The 18,071-nt window shown below is 37.8% G+C and overlaps 1 protein-coding gene across 6 annotated transcripts in view; it reads left to right on the top strand.

The window, feature by feature from the left end:
• Positions 1-409: 409 nt before the first annotated feature.
• Positions 410-18,071, top strand: part of znf618 (zinc finger protein 618) — a 46,534-nt gene continuing 28,872 nt past the window's right edge. The window contains exons 1-5 of one of the 6 annotated variants that reach the window (XM_082539164.1): positions 410-1,384; positions 1,492-1,570; positions 11,165-11,483; positions 15,710-15,787; positions 16,673-16,717. In XM_082539164.1, the coding sequence (XP_082395290.1) occupies positions 11,192-11,483; positions 15,710-15,787; positions 16,673-16,717 (415 nt within the window). In that variant the 5' untranslated portion in view covers positions 410-1,384; positions 1,492-1,570; positions 11,165-11,191. Of the gene's footprint in view, positions 1,571-11,164; positions 11,484-15,709; positions 15,788-16,672; positions 16,718-18,071 lie in introns of all 6 variants that reach the window. The other 5 variants (XM_082539162.1, XM_082539163.1, XM_082539165.1 and 2 more) reach the window with 5 other exon arrangements.

Below are 18,071 nucleotides of genomic sequence, written 5' to 3'. Positions count from 1 at the left end.
AGTAACTTTATATTTCTGGTTGATCCCTCACTGTTGTCTGGGAGATGTTTTTCATCTCCTTCTTTGCAAGTGGATTTGTAATATCAGCAGGTTTATTTTCTTTAAAAAACAACAACAACTTTTTTCATCATATGTTTAATTATCTCTTTTAGAATCTGACTTTTGGGTTTACATTTAAATAATAAGTCACCTTCTTGATCAATTATATCACTGTAGAAAACAAACAACCCCACATAGGCAGATTCATTAATAATGGATAATAATAGATAACATATTTTGTATAGTATTTATCTTCTGTCAAACTTGACCAAAAAGAAACATTCAGTTATTCCTTAAAATGGTTTGAACGTGTTATTATTATTATTATTATTATTATTATTAGTATTATTATTATTATTATTATTATTAGTTGTTGTAGTAGTAGTAGTAGCAGTAGTATAACACCGAGGCTAGTACTGTGTATTTTGAATTCTTATCTAGTTCTAAAAACTCAACCCCACGTTTACAGCACATATCTACATGACAAATGTATTAAACTACCATGAGTTGACAGCATAGACCGGTTCTTGGGCCAAATACTTTGTTTCTGGAAACAAAACTAAACAATTTAAAAAGGAAAAAAAAAAGAATAATTCTCAGAGCAAGGTTTTGAGAACAAAAAAATGTTGGCCAACCAAAAGCTTTCTCTTTACAAATACTCTAAACAAACCTTGCTGAGACACTGCAGCAAACGTGGAGGATTTGGTGAAAATTACTGACCCTTGCTGTGATTGTTTGTCAATACTGACTTTGATTTTTTATTTATATTTTTGCTTAACTGCGTGCGTTAAACAATCAGCATCTTTATAGCTTTAAGAAAAGGGAGGGGGAAAGACGTGCAATGAATAGCTCCAACTTTTCTATCGATTAATATTAATTCAAGCATCTGGAAATTGGATCATTTATGTGAGTTATAGTTAAGTTAAGTTAGGTTATAGACACATAAATAATTGTAAGATAATTCTGCAAATAAAGCAATTATTACACAGTTCAACATCACAAGGCGTCTGCTGTTATAAAACTTATTCTGAAGTGAGAATATTTTCCTCTGCGTAATTTCCAGTCGCTTTTCCCCGTGTAACTTCACAGTCGACCAACATTTTTTTTCTGTCTTCTTCCCAGACTTTTTTTTCTTTTCTTTTTTTTTCACTTTTTTTTCATGTGGGCTAATATACAGGCCGGTACTGCAATTTCGGAATCTGCCCTTGTATATGGCGGACGAAAATTTCCACAGGAGGAACCGCAACACAAACCCCCCTGTGCAAGGCAGAAACCGAGAGCTTGCACGGACCGACCAAAGCTCGGCAAATTCACGACTCATTACGCCATTACACTTTACTAAAATGTAACGCAGCGAATCGCGGAGGGGGGAGAAAAACGCGGAGGTGATTTTTTTTTTTATCATTTTGAATTTCTCATAACTAATTCACAATTTTTTTTTTGAGGAAGCAGTTGTGCAGTCACCTCTGGTCGGGGAGGGAAGATTTCTGGAGCGCCAGCCTGTTTCGCATGAGCTACATCGTTTTTGGAGGTATGTCAAACCGCTGTTTTCTATTTTTTTTAAATCCTCAGTTAATTCAGAAATGTAATTTTTTTTCTTTTTTTTTTTTAGAAATTTCAGTAGCGAGTGTTAAGTTTCGGCTCCCTCCACATTAGCAAACGATAGCTGCCTGGCATTAAACCGGGTGCAAGCTGTGAAGCCATCAGAAATAGACCTAATCTGTTGATGTTTTTTTTTTCTTTTTTTCCCCCTTTTTGGGGGGGAGGACTAAATTTTAGCAATGAAGTTTCTGTTGAACTGCTGCTTAGCCGTGTGTACACCCAGTTCGCTCGCATATATGTGTACGCCACCCATGTTTAAAACACAGTTTATTCGGGTAGAGCGAAGGGGGGGAACCGGGCGATAGTGGCAACATGAAGGACGATGAGGGGAGGAACAATCTGAAACACAAAAACCTCCTGCAGCCATGTTTTGTGAATTTTTTCCTGCAAATTTGAGCAGAGCTTCAGAGTTGCTTCCCTGGCACTGCTTAACGCCGGCGTTACTTTTGTGTCGCATTTGACGTCTCGCTGTTCGCCGTTAGATAATGAAGATAAAACGCCAAAGTGTCGTCATGTCAAAATACATTTCGACTTTTTTTTTTATTCCTATTTTTTTGGAAGATGGGAGGAGGAGGGGGGTTGGAAACCGGGTGCTGTTGGCGCCACCTGTAGGCAGTCATTTTGGGAAATTAGAAATTGTAACGAGACTAGATGTGAGTGTTGTTTATTGAATTGTGTGTTAGTTTATCCAAACGGAGGCGAGCGATTACATGCTCTTGAAATCAACAGAAGGGATTAGTGTGTGATTGAGTCACATTAAGATGAAACGGGCAACGCGTTTAGTGTTTAATTTCTGCAAAACAGTCCTTTTTAAATACTTTTTTTTCCTGCTGTGCTGTCTTTTCTTGCATTCAAGTTGCCATTTAAGAAATTTTGCACACAAGTACCCACCAACTCTACTTCTGCTATTTCCTTTGGTTTATTTTTATTTGTGTTTTTTAGTTCCTTGCAAGTGTGATTTAATAATGAGGTACAATTTGTACTACTATTTCTAAAGACTAGAAATGTGTGAGTGAGGGGAAAAATAGCTATCCATAGTGAACTGAACAGCACTGGAAGAAGAAAAGAGCATGTCAGCATAATTTGAGGGCAGGAAAAACAATCACAACCAATGCCTCTACTGTTTATATTAATCCTGCAGACGCCAAACAGTTTCCCATCCTGCGTGGCTTGCTTTTATTTTTCCTTTTAATGTAAGGGAAACTGCAGAGGCCATTTTGCTGTGGGTAATTTTAATGCTGACCTTCAAATCTGCATTCATTCGATTCAGCGAGCTGGCGGAAATTGTATGGGTGGTATGCAAAATCTGGGTGTAAATTCTGACCTTTTGCTGCAAAAGTCTAATCAAAATGCAGGAGTTCCAGTTAAGGCACAGAATTGAAGAGGGGCAACCAGTGTCATGAGTTTAATAGGGTTGGATCGCTGTCTTTCTTCAGTGATGCCAATGTTTTATTTGCAGAATACCTAAAGGACCAAGTAATAAGCTATAAAATACTCAAGAATAATGGTGCACTGTTGCAAAAAAGGGGAAAAAATGTTTTGAGGATTGGATTCTAGGAGTGTTCTCATTTTAAGGTAGGAGGAATGCAGGTCTGTCAGTACTTTTGATGAACAAAAGCTTCGTTTCATTGAGGCCGAATAGTTTGGATGGAGGGGTGAAACTTGTCTCTTCAGGCTCTGATGAACACAAGATGGTGAGGGATCATATCGCAGCCTGTGGGTTACAGGGTTTGAAGTATACTTGCTGCTCTGATTGTCATTAACTTGGTACAGAGGTTTCACTATCCATTCAAAGGGCAAGCAGTGCTACTCTGAGTCTCTCTTTGATGTCCATTTCTTTCCTTGCAGATGCATCTAAAAAACCAAACAAAGCCACACGTCTATTTTTAAGAACACCTTATGTTCTCCTGTTTTCTTAGTGGCATGTTGAAAATGTCTGAAAATGGCTTCAGTTAAATTAGTCTCCAGGGATTGGCTTTTCAGGGGTTGGAGTGCTGCATTAAAAAAATTCTGTGCATTCTGCACATATTTTTCCTGCCTCTTCCTTTGTAAAAATGAACCTTATTGGTTTCATGAATAATGCATAGGGATGTTCAATTGCTGCAGCAATGAAAATTAGGCCTGTTTACGTGCAGTGGTTATATACACAGAAGCTCTCTCTCTCTCTCTCGCTCTCTTTTTTTCTTCCTTCCTTGACCATTTCTGAAGGTAGAGCCGAGCCTGAGTAGCTTTTCTCAAAATACAAATTTTCAGCACAGCAAATCTCATTTCTTTGAGTGAAAAGGGGAGGGGTGAAACTCTGGTGGGTTTAATGAATCCATAAATCACAATAGTGCCAGGTTTGCTGCGCCTGCGTCAGTGTGCAGTGTAATTTTGATTTTCATCAAAAATTTAATCTGCCAGCCTACAAGGGTTTAGCAGCAGTCCGGATGCAGCCCTGAATTTCTAATTTTAGGGGCCTGATCTTTCAGGATTTATTTTTGTATAATTCAAGTCTGCTTTTCAATATCTCATGTTATTAAATTTTAATTCGTGGCATTAACATATAGATTGAAAAGGTTTTTATGGGTTTTTTTTCTTTCTTTAGTGTATGCTGATGGAATTTTACTAGACGACACAGTTTCTTTTTCCAGAGCATCCTGTGTGTGTATGTGTAAGGGGGGGGGGAGTTATCCATTTCTCTGCATTATTGCTTTTTCAAAACATTGGTCATACACCATCTTGGAAGACATTTATTACAGAGGACAGAAAACTCTGCTTTTGATTAAAGAATCGAGGGAAGCAAAGCCTTTAGTGTGAAACAGGTTTTTGGTCAACCCTTGCTCTTGGTCACTGAGTCTACTCTGGATAATGCAAACATGGCAGTCAAAGCAGTGATTGAAGTGACCCCCCCCCCCCCCCCCCTCCATTCCCCATTTTAGCTGATTCCTATTTTTAATCCCTGCAGAGTGGAAACATTTTCATAGGCCTTAAACAAATTTGTATTTTATATTTGGAATCTCTCTTCCAGTCTGCTTAACATGCAGAGCAGAATGATTTTTGCCAAAAAAAAAGGCAAGGTATATTTCAAAGAAAATCTCCCCAGTTTTGAAGCACAAGATTTGTTTGCTTTAACCAAGCACAGTGATTGATTTGCTACATTGCTGTGCAGAGGCAGATACTGTACTGCCCAAATATAGGCCAATTATTTTAAGTACCTCATCTAAGTAGTGAATTCTGAACAGAGGTATGTCCTAGAGATGTTTTCCTTCTGTGCCTAACCTTGTTTTTTGTAGCCTAGATGAATGTAGTATGGTTAATCTCTATTCATTGACATTTTAAAAAGAAATCTGAGGCAAATCATAATGCTAAAGCTGAATCACAAAACAGTACATCAATTTTTACTTAACCTGTCTGTTGGACCAGTGCTTTAGTTTTATTTTATATTTTTTGACATCCAGATGGCATTTTGATCATTTCTGCAACTGATCTATTTGCCTTTCAGTTCAGTTGGTTTAGTTGGTGCTTTGTCTGTGTGAAACATCAACGAGATGTGCATCTGGTTTAGATTTTGTCCTGCCCATGTAGGTTACAGTATATCAGAAGCCTCAGACGATGAAACTCAGAAACATAAGGCCAGATGGCTAATTTTGCATATTGACTTTTAATTAGAAGAAAACATGCCACAACAGGCATTTTATATATTCAGGGTTTGCATTAAAAATGCTGCACATAAATATTACATGCATGACTGAGGGATTGATCTAATAATAGATGTGTACTTGCCATCGATTCATTTGATTGCAGATGACAAAAGTCGGTTACATTTAATTTCACAATCTTTATTTTAGCTGATCACATCTTAATTTCCACCACAGCAAGGTAAACCAATCTCAGTCAAGAGGCAGTCATTATCAGTCAGTATTCAACTCAATAAAGAAAAAAAATACACTTTTGTTATAAAATTAAAAATGATGTCAATCAGCAAGACTTGATTTTTGTTGTTGTTAGCCGTTTATTTACTTTGAACAAACTGTGCCAACAGACTTCCCTTGAAAGTGTGTTTTCCACAAGTCCCTGACAATAAAGCTACAAATGCAGCCCTCTTAGCTGGTTGTAATGGCATTCGTTTTTAGATACAGTCATGTAGGTATCAAGCTTAGGGGTTATGGGGTTCCTAAAAGCCGCCTAACTCAATCTAAAAAGTAATTAGTTAGGGATGTATCCAGTTAGTTTACTAGATGATAAATATGGCTCCCCTCTCGAGTAAGCAACAGAAATAGTAGCTGGTTGAACTAATAACAATTGAGATTTTATTAAATGCCAGTTAACTATTAGCTCTATGATTTTATGTGGCCACCCACTGTTAGAAAGGCCTGCAGCTGTAAATACATAACCAATGTTTGGATAGTATGTGAACTTGTACATTAACTTGTGCTTAATTTTGACTATTTTGGGAGTTTTTTCTCTCTCTCTCTTTGGATAGACAAATCAACAATTCCATTCATATAATGAATTTAGTAGTTTTCAAACCTCTTCATCTGTTGCCTATTTGATTGTGTTGTAAAATGAATTTTAATAAGTTAAAATGATTTATTTAATAGAAGCTAAACTGAAATATTTCTGAGAAGAAATCATAGCGTTATGTCAGTAGCCTGTCTGGCAGCATTTAGTTTTCTTCACTGCGTCTCTCCATTTTCACACAGTCGGAGGAGAGAAGTTTGTGTGAATCTGGCCTTTGATAGGGTTACTTGAAAGAGACCTATTCTGAATTCATCCAAGAGTTTGAATTTCTTTCCCAACATTTATTTTTGTGCTCACCAGAATCATTTAGTTTTTAGGTTTTCTGTCCGTCTCATTCTTGTGGACACACAATCTTGAGGATCAGTTTCTTCAAACTCTTCTTTCTTTCTTTCTTCAAAAGGATGACTTGATTAAATTTTGGTAGCTGGAGGTCAAGGTTACTTTCGTGTCACATCCATTCCATTCTTGTGAATAGACAGTAGAAATAATGTCTAAAAGGAATTTCATTTCATCTGGTCCAAATGCCTACTTGGACTCAAGGAATGACTGATTTACAATTTAATGGCCAAAAAAGATCAGTATCACTGATCTTAGAACAGAAGTGAAGAATTCATACATTAGTGCCGACAAAATTTCACATTAATGCCTAATGCGATAACATAATGAGATAAATCTTTATATCTAAAAGGTCAGTTGTCAAGTCTGGACATGGTTGGAAAACACACTTTGACTTGTTGTCAGAGGGATACAACCACCAGGCAGTAATTGTATCTTCCTCTCGTGCTTCTTTTAAATGCCATTTGGCAAACTGGGCTGTCATGGACCATTTTATTTCTGGGTGGCTTTACCTCACCGTATAGCTGTGATTGATGTGCTGCTGACATGGTCGTCCTTCCTGAAGGTTATCCCATCTCTGCAGATGATGTTTGAAGCTGTGTAAAAATGACCTTTTCTAGCTATCACTTTGACTGGTCTTCAGCTTCAGGAGGAGTCCTTGTGATTCTCCACATCTTCCATTTCAGATGCTACTGTAACTCTACTGTACTGTTTTCTGGACTTTGTGGATTTGAAGGCTTGGTTTTTGTCCTGATAGTGTAAAATGTGGGACCTTCATGTTAAAAGGGTATTTTTCCTCTCCACTGTGGCCAAGCACATGGTGAAAGGCAGTTGATGTTAAATACATATGTTGTGACTTGGAAGAATATAAACTGAACAGAAAATAAATTCTGTCACCACCATTTGTGTAGGTTTTAACTTTATCCAGCCAATGAAGTTTTTCAAAGAAAGGCTAAACATTTTTCTCTTATTACTTAAAATAAAGAACTTATTTCCCTTTAAAGACAAATTCATTAAATAATTGCCAGAAAATTATATTTCTTTGAAAATGGAGTGTTTGTTGAACCTTCTGGCATATATTTGTTACATTAATTAAATATTAATTTGCATATATGAGTGTCATATTTGCATTTTGTTTTTCCAATTTATTGCATAAAGATGCGTTGTGCAATTTATTTTGATTTTTCCGGGGGAAAGACACTGTACTGATGATGTAGGAAGTTCTAAAGCTCATGTATCAAATGTGATGCCAACAGTACAGCAGGGAAGATACAAGACAGCTAAATACCCAGTGCCCTGTCATTAGCATCCCTGCAATCTGCCCACCGACAAAACATCATGTCAGGGAAATAAACTTATAGTTAACGAAAATATAGATGTCAGTGTCATGCTTCTGTGGCTTAAGAAGCTACTATTGTGCCCTCAATGTAAGTAATTGTCCTGACTTTCCACTGGTCCCTGACATCCACTTGCTAAAAATATTTTAGTTACTGCCCATTTCAAATTTCCATGCAATGTAAAGAGCGATTGCTTTGATTTGGTCATACCATAGCATGTCCTTTTTTTTTTCTTTCTGACCTCTTCCTCTGTGCTTTTCTAGTATGCTATGGATCATTATCCTCTTGTTAGGTTCACTTCTGTTTCATCTTTAACCCTTGCACAGATGGCCTCACTTTTCTTTTAAGGTGTAGTCCATACTTGAATTAATGACTGCATGTTGCCCTGTCCCAAAACAGGAAAGCATTTCCAAACCATAATATTTTCACTATTATGCTGTACAGTCGCTGTACAGAACCAGCTGTTTTTTGTCTGTCCCAAACATGTTTCGTGTTATTGTAAAACTGTGTTTGATTCGTCTGTGTGTACATTACTTCTAAACAAATCATCCTTCCTAATAATCCGTAGGTTTCCCACCTAAGCTGCTCTGATTTCTGTGCTTTCGATGCATAGATTTTACCCAGACCTCTGAAGGTGTTCTGTAGAACAGCAGATCTTATTTCCTCTATTTGTTAGTTGGGTTTTCCATAAATTAGCATACCTCACATTTCACTTTGAGAGTCAGTCCCTTTGAGATCTGGGAACTTTGGGTCAAAGTCAAAAACCACCACTCTTTGTCATCCTAGAATAGTTCCTGGACGTGTTTTGCTGTGTGAGAATGATCATAGTCATGATAAGCGAGGCCTGAGCAATTAGGCTGTTCTGAATTCAGACGGTATGTGTCAAAGTAACATTGACATGACACTACCTCTTCTGGTTTACCTTCTTCCTGTAGTTCCTCAGATTAATGTCACTCAAACACCAAAATGTCTAAATGGTGAAAATGTGATTCGGCCACCTTCTTTCAATGCTCTGGGGATCAGTTCTGGGAATCACATGGGGACCAGTTCTTGGAATCGCATGCCTCTTATAGGTGCTTTTTGTGGTTCACATGATGTCTCCCGACTGCTCTTTAGCTATGCAGTCCTATATTCAACACCTTCTGAAACCTTTGAGTCAGAACAATATTTTTAGCAGCTTCTGCTGTTGTATCTCATATTTTGAATGAAACTACAGTGGCCAGCCACTTTAGAAATTCACACACAGCTTGGCTCTTCTGAATGTTCTGAGTTTCTTATGCTTGTAGAATTAATATAGACATTAATATATGTGCTGGTGGACTGAATACATTTTACTGGCCAGTCTTGGAAAAATTTGAGTTGTTTGAAGTTTCTCACAGAGGCATTAGTAAATTAAATCCTTTGGCAGATTTGAATGCACCCACGAATTTGCTTTGTATAAATGCCTTAGAAAGTTCTGTAGCTCTTGACATCACACCACACGGTTCACTAACAAAGAGGACCACCAGACTTTGGAAGGTCCCATTGTGACTTCCTCTACACATTGACTTTCATGTGGCTCTTGGTTTTTGTTGTTTATTGCCACAGTCCCTTTAGCAGTTGGGAGTGTTGACAAATAAATTCCTTTCATATAGTGTGTCCACAGCTGTTTTTTGAAAGCTTAAATTTTTTGATGGGATGACACGACACACTTAAGTAGCAAAGATAACACCAGATCCCATAAGGTCAGCCTTTCGGCTTCCTATAGAGGTTCTAATAATTTGCTGTGAGTCACCAGCTCTAATGACCTGGCTTGTTAGATCACGTCCTTGTTTTATATGCAGTCTGTGTACAGTATAGGCAACAACTTGCAAAGACAGAAATTGTTCTTTTCAATGCTGCTAGTCTGTACCGATAGGCATATATCATTTTTTTTAAAACTCTTGCTTATTGTGAATTAATGTATTTTTGGTGTAGACTTTTGAATTTTAACATACAGAATAAATTAATGAAGTGGTAAATTAACCAGTATTTAGTCTACAAATGCTCTATATATGGCTTACACTTGGCTAATGTGCGTTTTGCTGCTGATTTTGTCCACGGCATTACATGGCTTTACTTTCTGTGTCAGTGGGTGCTCCTGTCATCGTGGGGGCGTTCCTATTGCTGTCTATTGTAGGTAACATATTAACTGTACTGTAGATCAGAGCCCTATAGAGCCCCACTTTACAAGAAACTGAACTATTCCCAACTGAGTGACAGCAATCTTCCCAGTTTAATAGTAAGACTTGGAAAAATCTGAAAGAAATGTGTAAAATGGGTTTACTACGATTCCTGAAAGTTGCAGAACCTCACCGCTGACAAAAATGAAAACTAACCATAATATAATAAAATTCTTTGTTGTTGACCTGTATTATCGGCCCCTAACAAGCCTTTAAATAGTTAAACCAAAAAGCTATATTTACAAATACAGCTTGTTTTATAAAAGGATTGTAGGATATTGATAGAACAAGTAAGCTCAAGGGTAATCTTATAGTTTGATAATGGGACTGATTATTTACTCATTTATTAATTAAATGATGGTTGATGGTTTACTATCTGAACTGCAAACCTCAGATGTTTTCTTGCCAGTTCATAGGTCTGTTTGCTGAAGCTTGTCAGTAGTGTGTCATTTCCAAAGAAAGGTGTATTTCATCTATGAAAAGGCTTGTTGTTGCTGCATCGGTGTGCTATTATTAGAAGACCAATTTTCCCTCTTTCCATAATATCACTCATCCTGGCATAACTCTGTTTTGCTTGGTTGCATTTGGAGCACATTCTCTTGACAAGGCCTTTTATGGCGATGTGCTGAAGTGGCAAGTTGTGCAATTTAGATATTTTTGAAATTAGAGCATTTCAGTGCCACAAGGCTGCAGAATTTATGCCTTCAAAGGTCACTTATGATCAGTTAAGCCACTTTGTGTTAAAATGGACTGTGTTTTCCATTCTTAAAATTTCACTGCCACTGAAATATTATCTGTAATGTCTCCTATACCCTGGAGTTAATGCAGCTCTTGACTGTTTTTAGAAGATGAGTGGTTTTCATAGTTCGGGTCTTTTTTTGAGTTGTGTATTTGCCAAATGTGATTTATTTTGGGCAGATTTTTCTTCTACGCTTAATCAAATAAAATCTGACATCCAGTCAGCTTTTGTTTTATATTGAGTATGTTGCCATGGTTTCTTGAAAACAACACATTTAAGCTGAACCTGGCTGAGCTGGTGCCACGCTTTGATACTATATATTGGGCTTAAGGTCATACCACAATAAGGCGTGTATATTCCTTTGGGGCAGTAAATTCTTTGTCTCTCTGTTTCTGTTCCTCATACAGGAAAACAGGCTCAGAGGAGGTGGAGTCATGAGTGCACAAGAGTCACCCAATCCTGGAAAGGAGCAGGCAGAGGGTGGGAGCGCAGCCACAGATGCCCCAGCGAAGAAGACTACTAGTTCACCACCTGTCACCGTAAAGAAGGAGCCTGGGACGTCAGAGACGAGCAACGGGAAAGTCAGTGATCCCAATCCTGCTGAGATCTGTGTTGTCATTGGAGGAAATGGGGGAGCAAGTGGCGGTGGATCCCGTCGAGCTCAGTCCGAGGGTATGTTTGCCCTTGGTACTCCTCCTCCAACGAAGAGCACAGACTCGTGCATAGGTGTGTGAATGTACATATGGACATGTCTGTGCATTTGGTGACAGCAGTCATATCTGGTGTCTCATGACCCTGACGTTACTTCGTGGCTGTTGAAAACAGCAAAAAATGACATTCTTAAAAAAAAAAAAATCAACATCTGTCTGACATTTTATAAACCCTTTACTGGTTAGTCAAGGTTATTCACGAATGGCCCCTAAGAAAACATTGACTGGTGTTGTAGATGTTCATATAAGTAAGTCAAATTTCTTTGACCTCCATATATTGAGGTGGTAAAGGTAGCAAGTGCCATAACTGCTCTGATAACACCACTTTAAATGCATACCTATTGTACAAGGGAAGTACAACAGCTATACATGTACAAGGGAAATTCTACAAGACAACAAAAAGAGGTAGTCTGAGTTTTGTTTAGGTTTGCCCTTCATTCTTTTGTAAACATTTGTAAACTGGAAATAATCACATGATGATGGTTGTGATTATTACAACAACTGGCAACTTCTTTAGAAGAATATTAAGGATTTCAAAATAAGACGTTAGAATTCAGTGACACAACAAACTAGAGATGTATAAATTCACTTTTGAGTTAAAGTTTTTTTTTCTCTTCATCCTGATGTTTTTGTGTATTCTTGCTAACAGACAAATGGCACTGAAAATAAATCTCCACCTTTAGCCGAGGGATAAAATGCATGGTTGGTTGGCATGTACAGATGTTGTGACTGTCAAACATTTAATTGAAACATAATCACACTTTCAGGGTGCACCTGAGCATGATGGAGAATTTTTGATAAAGCAAATAAATGGGTAGAAATTAAAGATGGCTAGCCCTAATATCAGTCTTTGCTGAAATTTGTATTCCTATATAGGCAGCAGAAAGAGGTAAAAGACCACACTAAATGTTATGTATGATAAATCTAAATTCAGAGAATGTTAAAATTAGTTTGGAGTTTTAGGGTAATATTTAAGAAGGAAAAAAGGAGGCAAAAGAAAATATTAGGTGGTGGAGAAGACTACCATACGTTAGACCTCAGTCACACAGGCCATCCTATCAGGAACTCCCTGGCAACTTGTGGTTGCTAGGGAAAATGTATATTTGTACTTTTTGAAATGTATTTGTTACAGTTTGTTACAGTTATAAGGCACAATTTGTACTTGAGAGGTGGACATTCTGTTTCTGGTTTGCGTCATGCTTTTCACAGTTTCATAACAAGTCCACGAGTAGTTGGCATGTTTATGCAAGTAAGTCATTGCTTTCCACGGCCACTCCCATGCAACCCCAATAATCTGCTAGCGACCAATTGTTAGGTTTTCAGTGCAGCACCATGTACTACTCTGTGGCCAATTTTATCTAGAGACTGCCCGCAAAACTCTAGCAACCACTTGCCAGGTGTTTTAAGACTTCCCAACCACCTACCAGTTTCTAGACCAGTGGAACTAGAGGCTTATGTAGTTGATTTCACATCAAAAGACAGCAACCACTTGCTGATTGGTCTACCAGTGGTGGGCAGAGGGGTCCCGAACTAGTCACTGTGTTTGTGTAACTACAGGGTCACGTAGAATTACAAGAAAAAGATTTCCACATTGATTACTTATAAAATTTGATCCGATCTTTATTTAAATCAGTTATTAGACAAGACAATCTGACTAAACACGTAACACACACAGTTGTATTTTCATATGTGTTTATTAAACACATTGGTGATCATTCACAAGCTGGAAATGAATGAATTTAGTAACTCATACAGGGAGTGCAGAATTATTAGGCAAGTAGTATTTTTGAGGAATAATGTTATTATTGAACAACAACCATGTTCTCAATGAACCCAAAAAACTCATTAATATCAAAGCTGAATGTTTCTGGAAGTAGTTTTTAGTTTGTTTTTACTTTTAGCTATTTTAGGGGGATATCTGTGTGTGCAGGTGACTATTACTGTGCATAATTATTAGGCAACTTAACAAAAAACAAATATATACCCATTTCAATTATTTATTTTTACCAGTGAAACCAATATAACATCTCCACATTCACAAATATACATTTCTGACATTCAAAAACAAAACAAAAACAAATCAGCGACCAATATAGCCACCTTTCTTTGCAAGGACACTCAAAAGCCTGCCATCCATGGATTCTGTCAGTGTTTTGATCTGTTCACCATCAACATTGCGTGCAGCAGCAACCACAGCCTCCCAGACACTGTTCAGAGAGGTGTACTGTTTTCCCTCCTTGTAAATCTCACATTTGATGATGGACCACAGGTTCTCAATGGGGTTCAGATCAGGTGAACAAGGAGGCCATGTCATTAGTTTCTCTTCTTTTATACCCTTTCTTGCCAGCCACGCTGTGGAGTACTTGGACGCGTGTGATGGAGCATTGTCCTGCATGAAAATCATGTTTTTCTTGAAGGATGCAGACTTCTTCCTGTACCACTGCTTGAAGAAGGTGTCTTCCAGAAACTGGCAGTAGGACTGGGAGTTGAGCTTGACTCCATCCTCAACCCGAAAAGGCCCCACAAGCTCATCTTTGATGATACCAGCCCAAACCAGTACTCCACCTCCACCTTGCTGGCGTCTGAGTCGGACTGGAGCTCTCTGCCCTTTACCAATCCAGCCACGGGCCCATCCATCTGGCCCATCAAGACTCACTCTCATTTCATCAGTCCATAAAACCTTAGAAAAACCAGTCTTGAGATATTTCTTGGCCCAGTCTTGACGTTTCAGCTTGTGTGTCTTGTTCAGTGGTGGTCGTCTTTCAGCCTTTCTTACCTTGGCCATGTCTCTGAGTATTGCACACCTTGTGCTTTTGGGCACTCCAGTGATGTTGCAGCTCTGAAATATGGCCAAACTGGTGGCAAGTGGCATCTTGGCAGCTGCACGCTTGACTTTTCTCAGTTCATGGGCAGTTATTTGGCGCCTTGGTTTTTCCACACGCTTCTTGCGACCCTGTTGACTATTTTGAATGAAACGCTTGATTGTTCGATGATCACGCTTCAGAAGCTTTGCAATTTTGAGACTGCTGCATCCCTCTGCAAGATATCTCACTATTTTTGACTTTTCTGAGCCTGTCAAGTCCTTCTTTTGACCCATTTTGCCAAAGAAAAGGAAGTTGCCTAATAATTATGCACACCTGATATAGGGTGTTGATGTCATTAGACCACACCCCTTCTCATTACAGAGATGCACATCACCTAATATGCTTAATTGGTAGTAGGCTTTCGAGCCTATACAGCTTGGAGTAAGACAACATGCATGAAGAGGATGATGTGGACAAAATACTCATTTGCCTAATAATTCTGCACTCCCTGTATAACCCCCTTTAGTTGCTGGTGCTTATCAGAGTTGCAGAGTTCAGAGGGTTTTTGGACAGTCTGCCTTGCAAAATGGTTTCACTACATTGGTATTTCTGAAGTGCCCTAATTGAACTGTCCTCTACAGGTCATCCCATAAATCAAGGTCAGGACTTTGGACTAGCCAAGTCATTTTTGTCCTTTTTGGCTATTCACTCCTAGATTTACCTGTTCGTTGTCTTGTTTTGTTGCTCAGCCTTTTCAAACAGGGGATTATGAACTACTTTTCTCTTTCTTGAATCTTAAATTTATTGTTCCCCTAATGACTTCAGGGCTTCCAGACCTAGAGGTTTTGGAGCAGCCACAAACCTTGAAACACACAAATGAAACTTCTGGCTCATCTGTTTACAGCACATGTCTCAAAAGTGTTGTGGACTTTCTGAGTCCTTTTGGTAGGTTGAGATGTGACGCAGTGTTTCCCTTTGAGGTTGTCCTTCCACTAGTAATATTCATAAGTCCAGTGACATGTGAACAAAGATTTTAGTAACGTGTAGCTATATCTCTAGGTGTCTTCCTCATTTTTCTTTTCTTTTTCTTTTTTTTTTTTTAAACCTCTTTCTACTCCACTCCCTCCATTTGTAGAAAACCCAATTGTAAGTAGCTTCTACAGAGGTTATTGGTACAGGAAAGGGGGATTAATTTTGTCCTACTTGGACTGTAGGTCATTTTCAATGTGTTTTAATACAGACATGAAAACTACAATTGTTAATGTGTTATTAGTTATTCTATAAATATTACTTGGATGAGGGCCAGACTGTATTTCAATTCAGAAATCCTGGGAAATCCCATGTGGTTCTGACCTTTTTTTCTTGTAAGCCTATATATGTGACCCTGATAGGAATCATGTTATTTTTTTCTGACACTCTGTTCTGAATTTTCCTGCAGGTTCATATGTATGTGGGGTATGTGGGAAAAAGTACAAGTATTACAACTGCTTTCAGACACATGTCAGGGCGCACAGAGGTAAGAAGCTGCTATTTATTAAAAAATGTATTTGGTCCTTTATGTAAAAACAAATAACTGATTGCTGCACTTTTGCTTTTAAGAATATAGTCTGAAAAGTATTCAAAGAGGCGTGCATGCCCTGCTTTGACTGGGAATTGTTTTAAATCTGATTGTGCAAGTCAGTTATTTTTAGAGCCTGACCAGCGTATTGGCGGGGCTAATATGGTGATATATTATATTGCCCAATAAATGAAAATGAAGTCAGTAAAGAAAAGATGGAAGAAATGTCCCTCAGCTATGATATGACTGTTGATGTTGCATAGTTTGTCCACCAGAAGGTACTCTTCAACTTCCTTGTTGGGAAAACGTGTTTGTTCTTGTTTCTGATGTTCCAGTCAGCTCATCTAAGCCGCGAGATACTAAATTACAATTATTTTTTTTAAACTCCATGTTTGTGTTATTAAGGACTCAACTAACTGCAAATAACAAATTTAAGGGTCTAAAATTTGTCTAAAAAATTCTCCAATATATTAAGTTTTTTGGTTTTGGTGTCGATTTCAAAAAATTCTGTATTTTACGCTGTTGGCACACAAATCAGCACAACAACCAGGCTAATCTGAGCAGAGTTGGGCAGAGGGTGTGCAAGTAATTCACAACTTGTTCTGACAATAAAACAAGATTATTTTTAAACTCTGATATATGCAGCTTTTCAATCACCAAATATTGGCGTCAGTCTTGAGATTTCCATGTCTTTGAGGCTGTAGATATATAAATTGGAGCCCAGGTTGGAAGCACAGAGCACACATTAGCAGCATTTTTTTCATAGAGCTGCAATTTTATTTTTTTTATTTATTTATTTTATTTTATTTATTTATTTTAATTGATGTGTTTGTCTGTTTGTAGAATCAGAGGCCATGGTTGGCGATGGTCTACCCCAAACACCCAACAGTGAGTATACTTCTGCACCACCTGCTTGCCACACTTTTTTTTTTTTTCTCGATAGGGCTGCCTAAGATGTTTTTGACCCTCATTTTCTGACACCACCACTTCCATTTAGCAGAGAAACATGAAAATGTAAAACTGAGGACTAGCCTGAAGGCAGTATGGTTTTACTCTTCGAGTGGTGGTATATAACAGCCACCGGGACCTGCGTTTACTAGGCGTTCCAACATCACAGAAAAAGTTTGATTAGGGCTAAAAATACTCATACCTCAGAGTAATACTTGAGTTATTTATAAATCTTCCTACACACACTCGGCATTCATTACATGAACGTGCACATCACTTTAGAGGTAAGGTATAAATATGGCAGAGAGGAAAAAAGAGAACAGTCTTTATGCACATAGATCATAAGTTTTTTTTTTTAAAGCTGTATGAAGAGTATGAACACAGTGGAACTACAAGGTCTGTGACACTGTTAATAAGTAGGCCAGTGAGGCTGCTAGGCAAAGGAGTTGCTATTAGATTAAATTCTTAAGAGGATGAAACATGCTGTAAAGCATTTTGGTTGATGCCGCAGATTTAGACTTTTATACTTGATAATGACTGGCATATCAATTTAAAAGTGTATTTTTAAATATAGATTTCTTTCTATGAGCAGTGTTGGTGGCCCCAAAAGAAACTGGCAGGAGCCGATGGTAAAAATAAATGATGTTTAATGATACATACAGAGTGGTTCCCTTAGAATAGGAAAATAGATTCACATATTATGTGAATATGACTTAAAGTCTATTTAACAACAAATTCACAGCAGTTTGTGGAAAACAAAACCAGGCCAGCTTAGAAGTCTGGATTTCCTGTAAGTGTACTTTGCAAAAATGCCCTGTATTGAACAAATGTTTGCACAAGAGTATTTTAATAAGCAAAAGACAACACAGGCTGTAGGACTGTGGAGGAGTTGTTGATGTTTAAGAGTATTTCAGGAAAATTGCTAGAACAAACTTTGCATAGTTCTGATTAAATGGTGTTCAGCCAAAAGCCACCCTGTGCTTAAAAAACAACAACATGCAGAGTTTGGTGGTGGGGGAGGGGGTGTTGCCTCAGATACTGAAGAGACCCTAAAATAACTTACAAGGTCTAGTTTTAATAAGATGGTTTTAAATACTCTAATTCCCAAAAATGCAGGCTTGTGCTATGAATCATAAAAATAAAATCCAATTTCCAAAAATTTGTAAATAAATTAAAAAAAAAAAAGATTGATGATGATTTGGAAATAATTAAAATATTATCTTTATTTCCAAAATTGGGGACCGATAAGTGATCAAAAAAAAATCATACAGACAGGAAAACGGAAATATTTTAG

The sequence above is a fragment of the Aulonocara stuartgranti genome (assembly GCF_965226115.1).
Source record: "Aulonocara stuartgranti genome assembly, chromosome: 7".
NCBI classification, from domain to species: Eukaryota; Metazoa; Chordata; class Actinopteri; order Cichliformes; family Cichlidae; genus Aulonocara; species Aulonocara stuartgranti.
The sequence above is the reverse complement of the archived record's forward strand: the minus strand, read 5'-3'. Positions and strand labels throughout refer to the sequence as shown.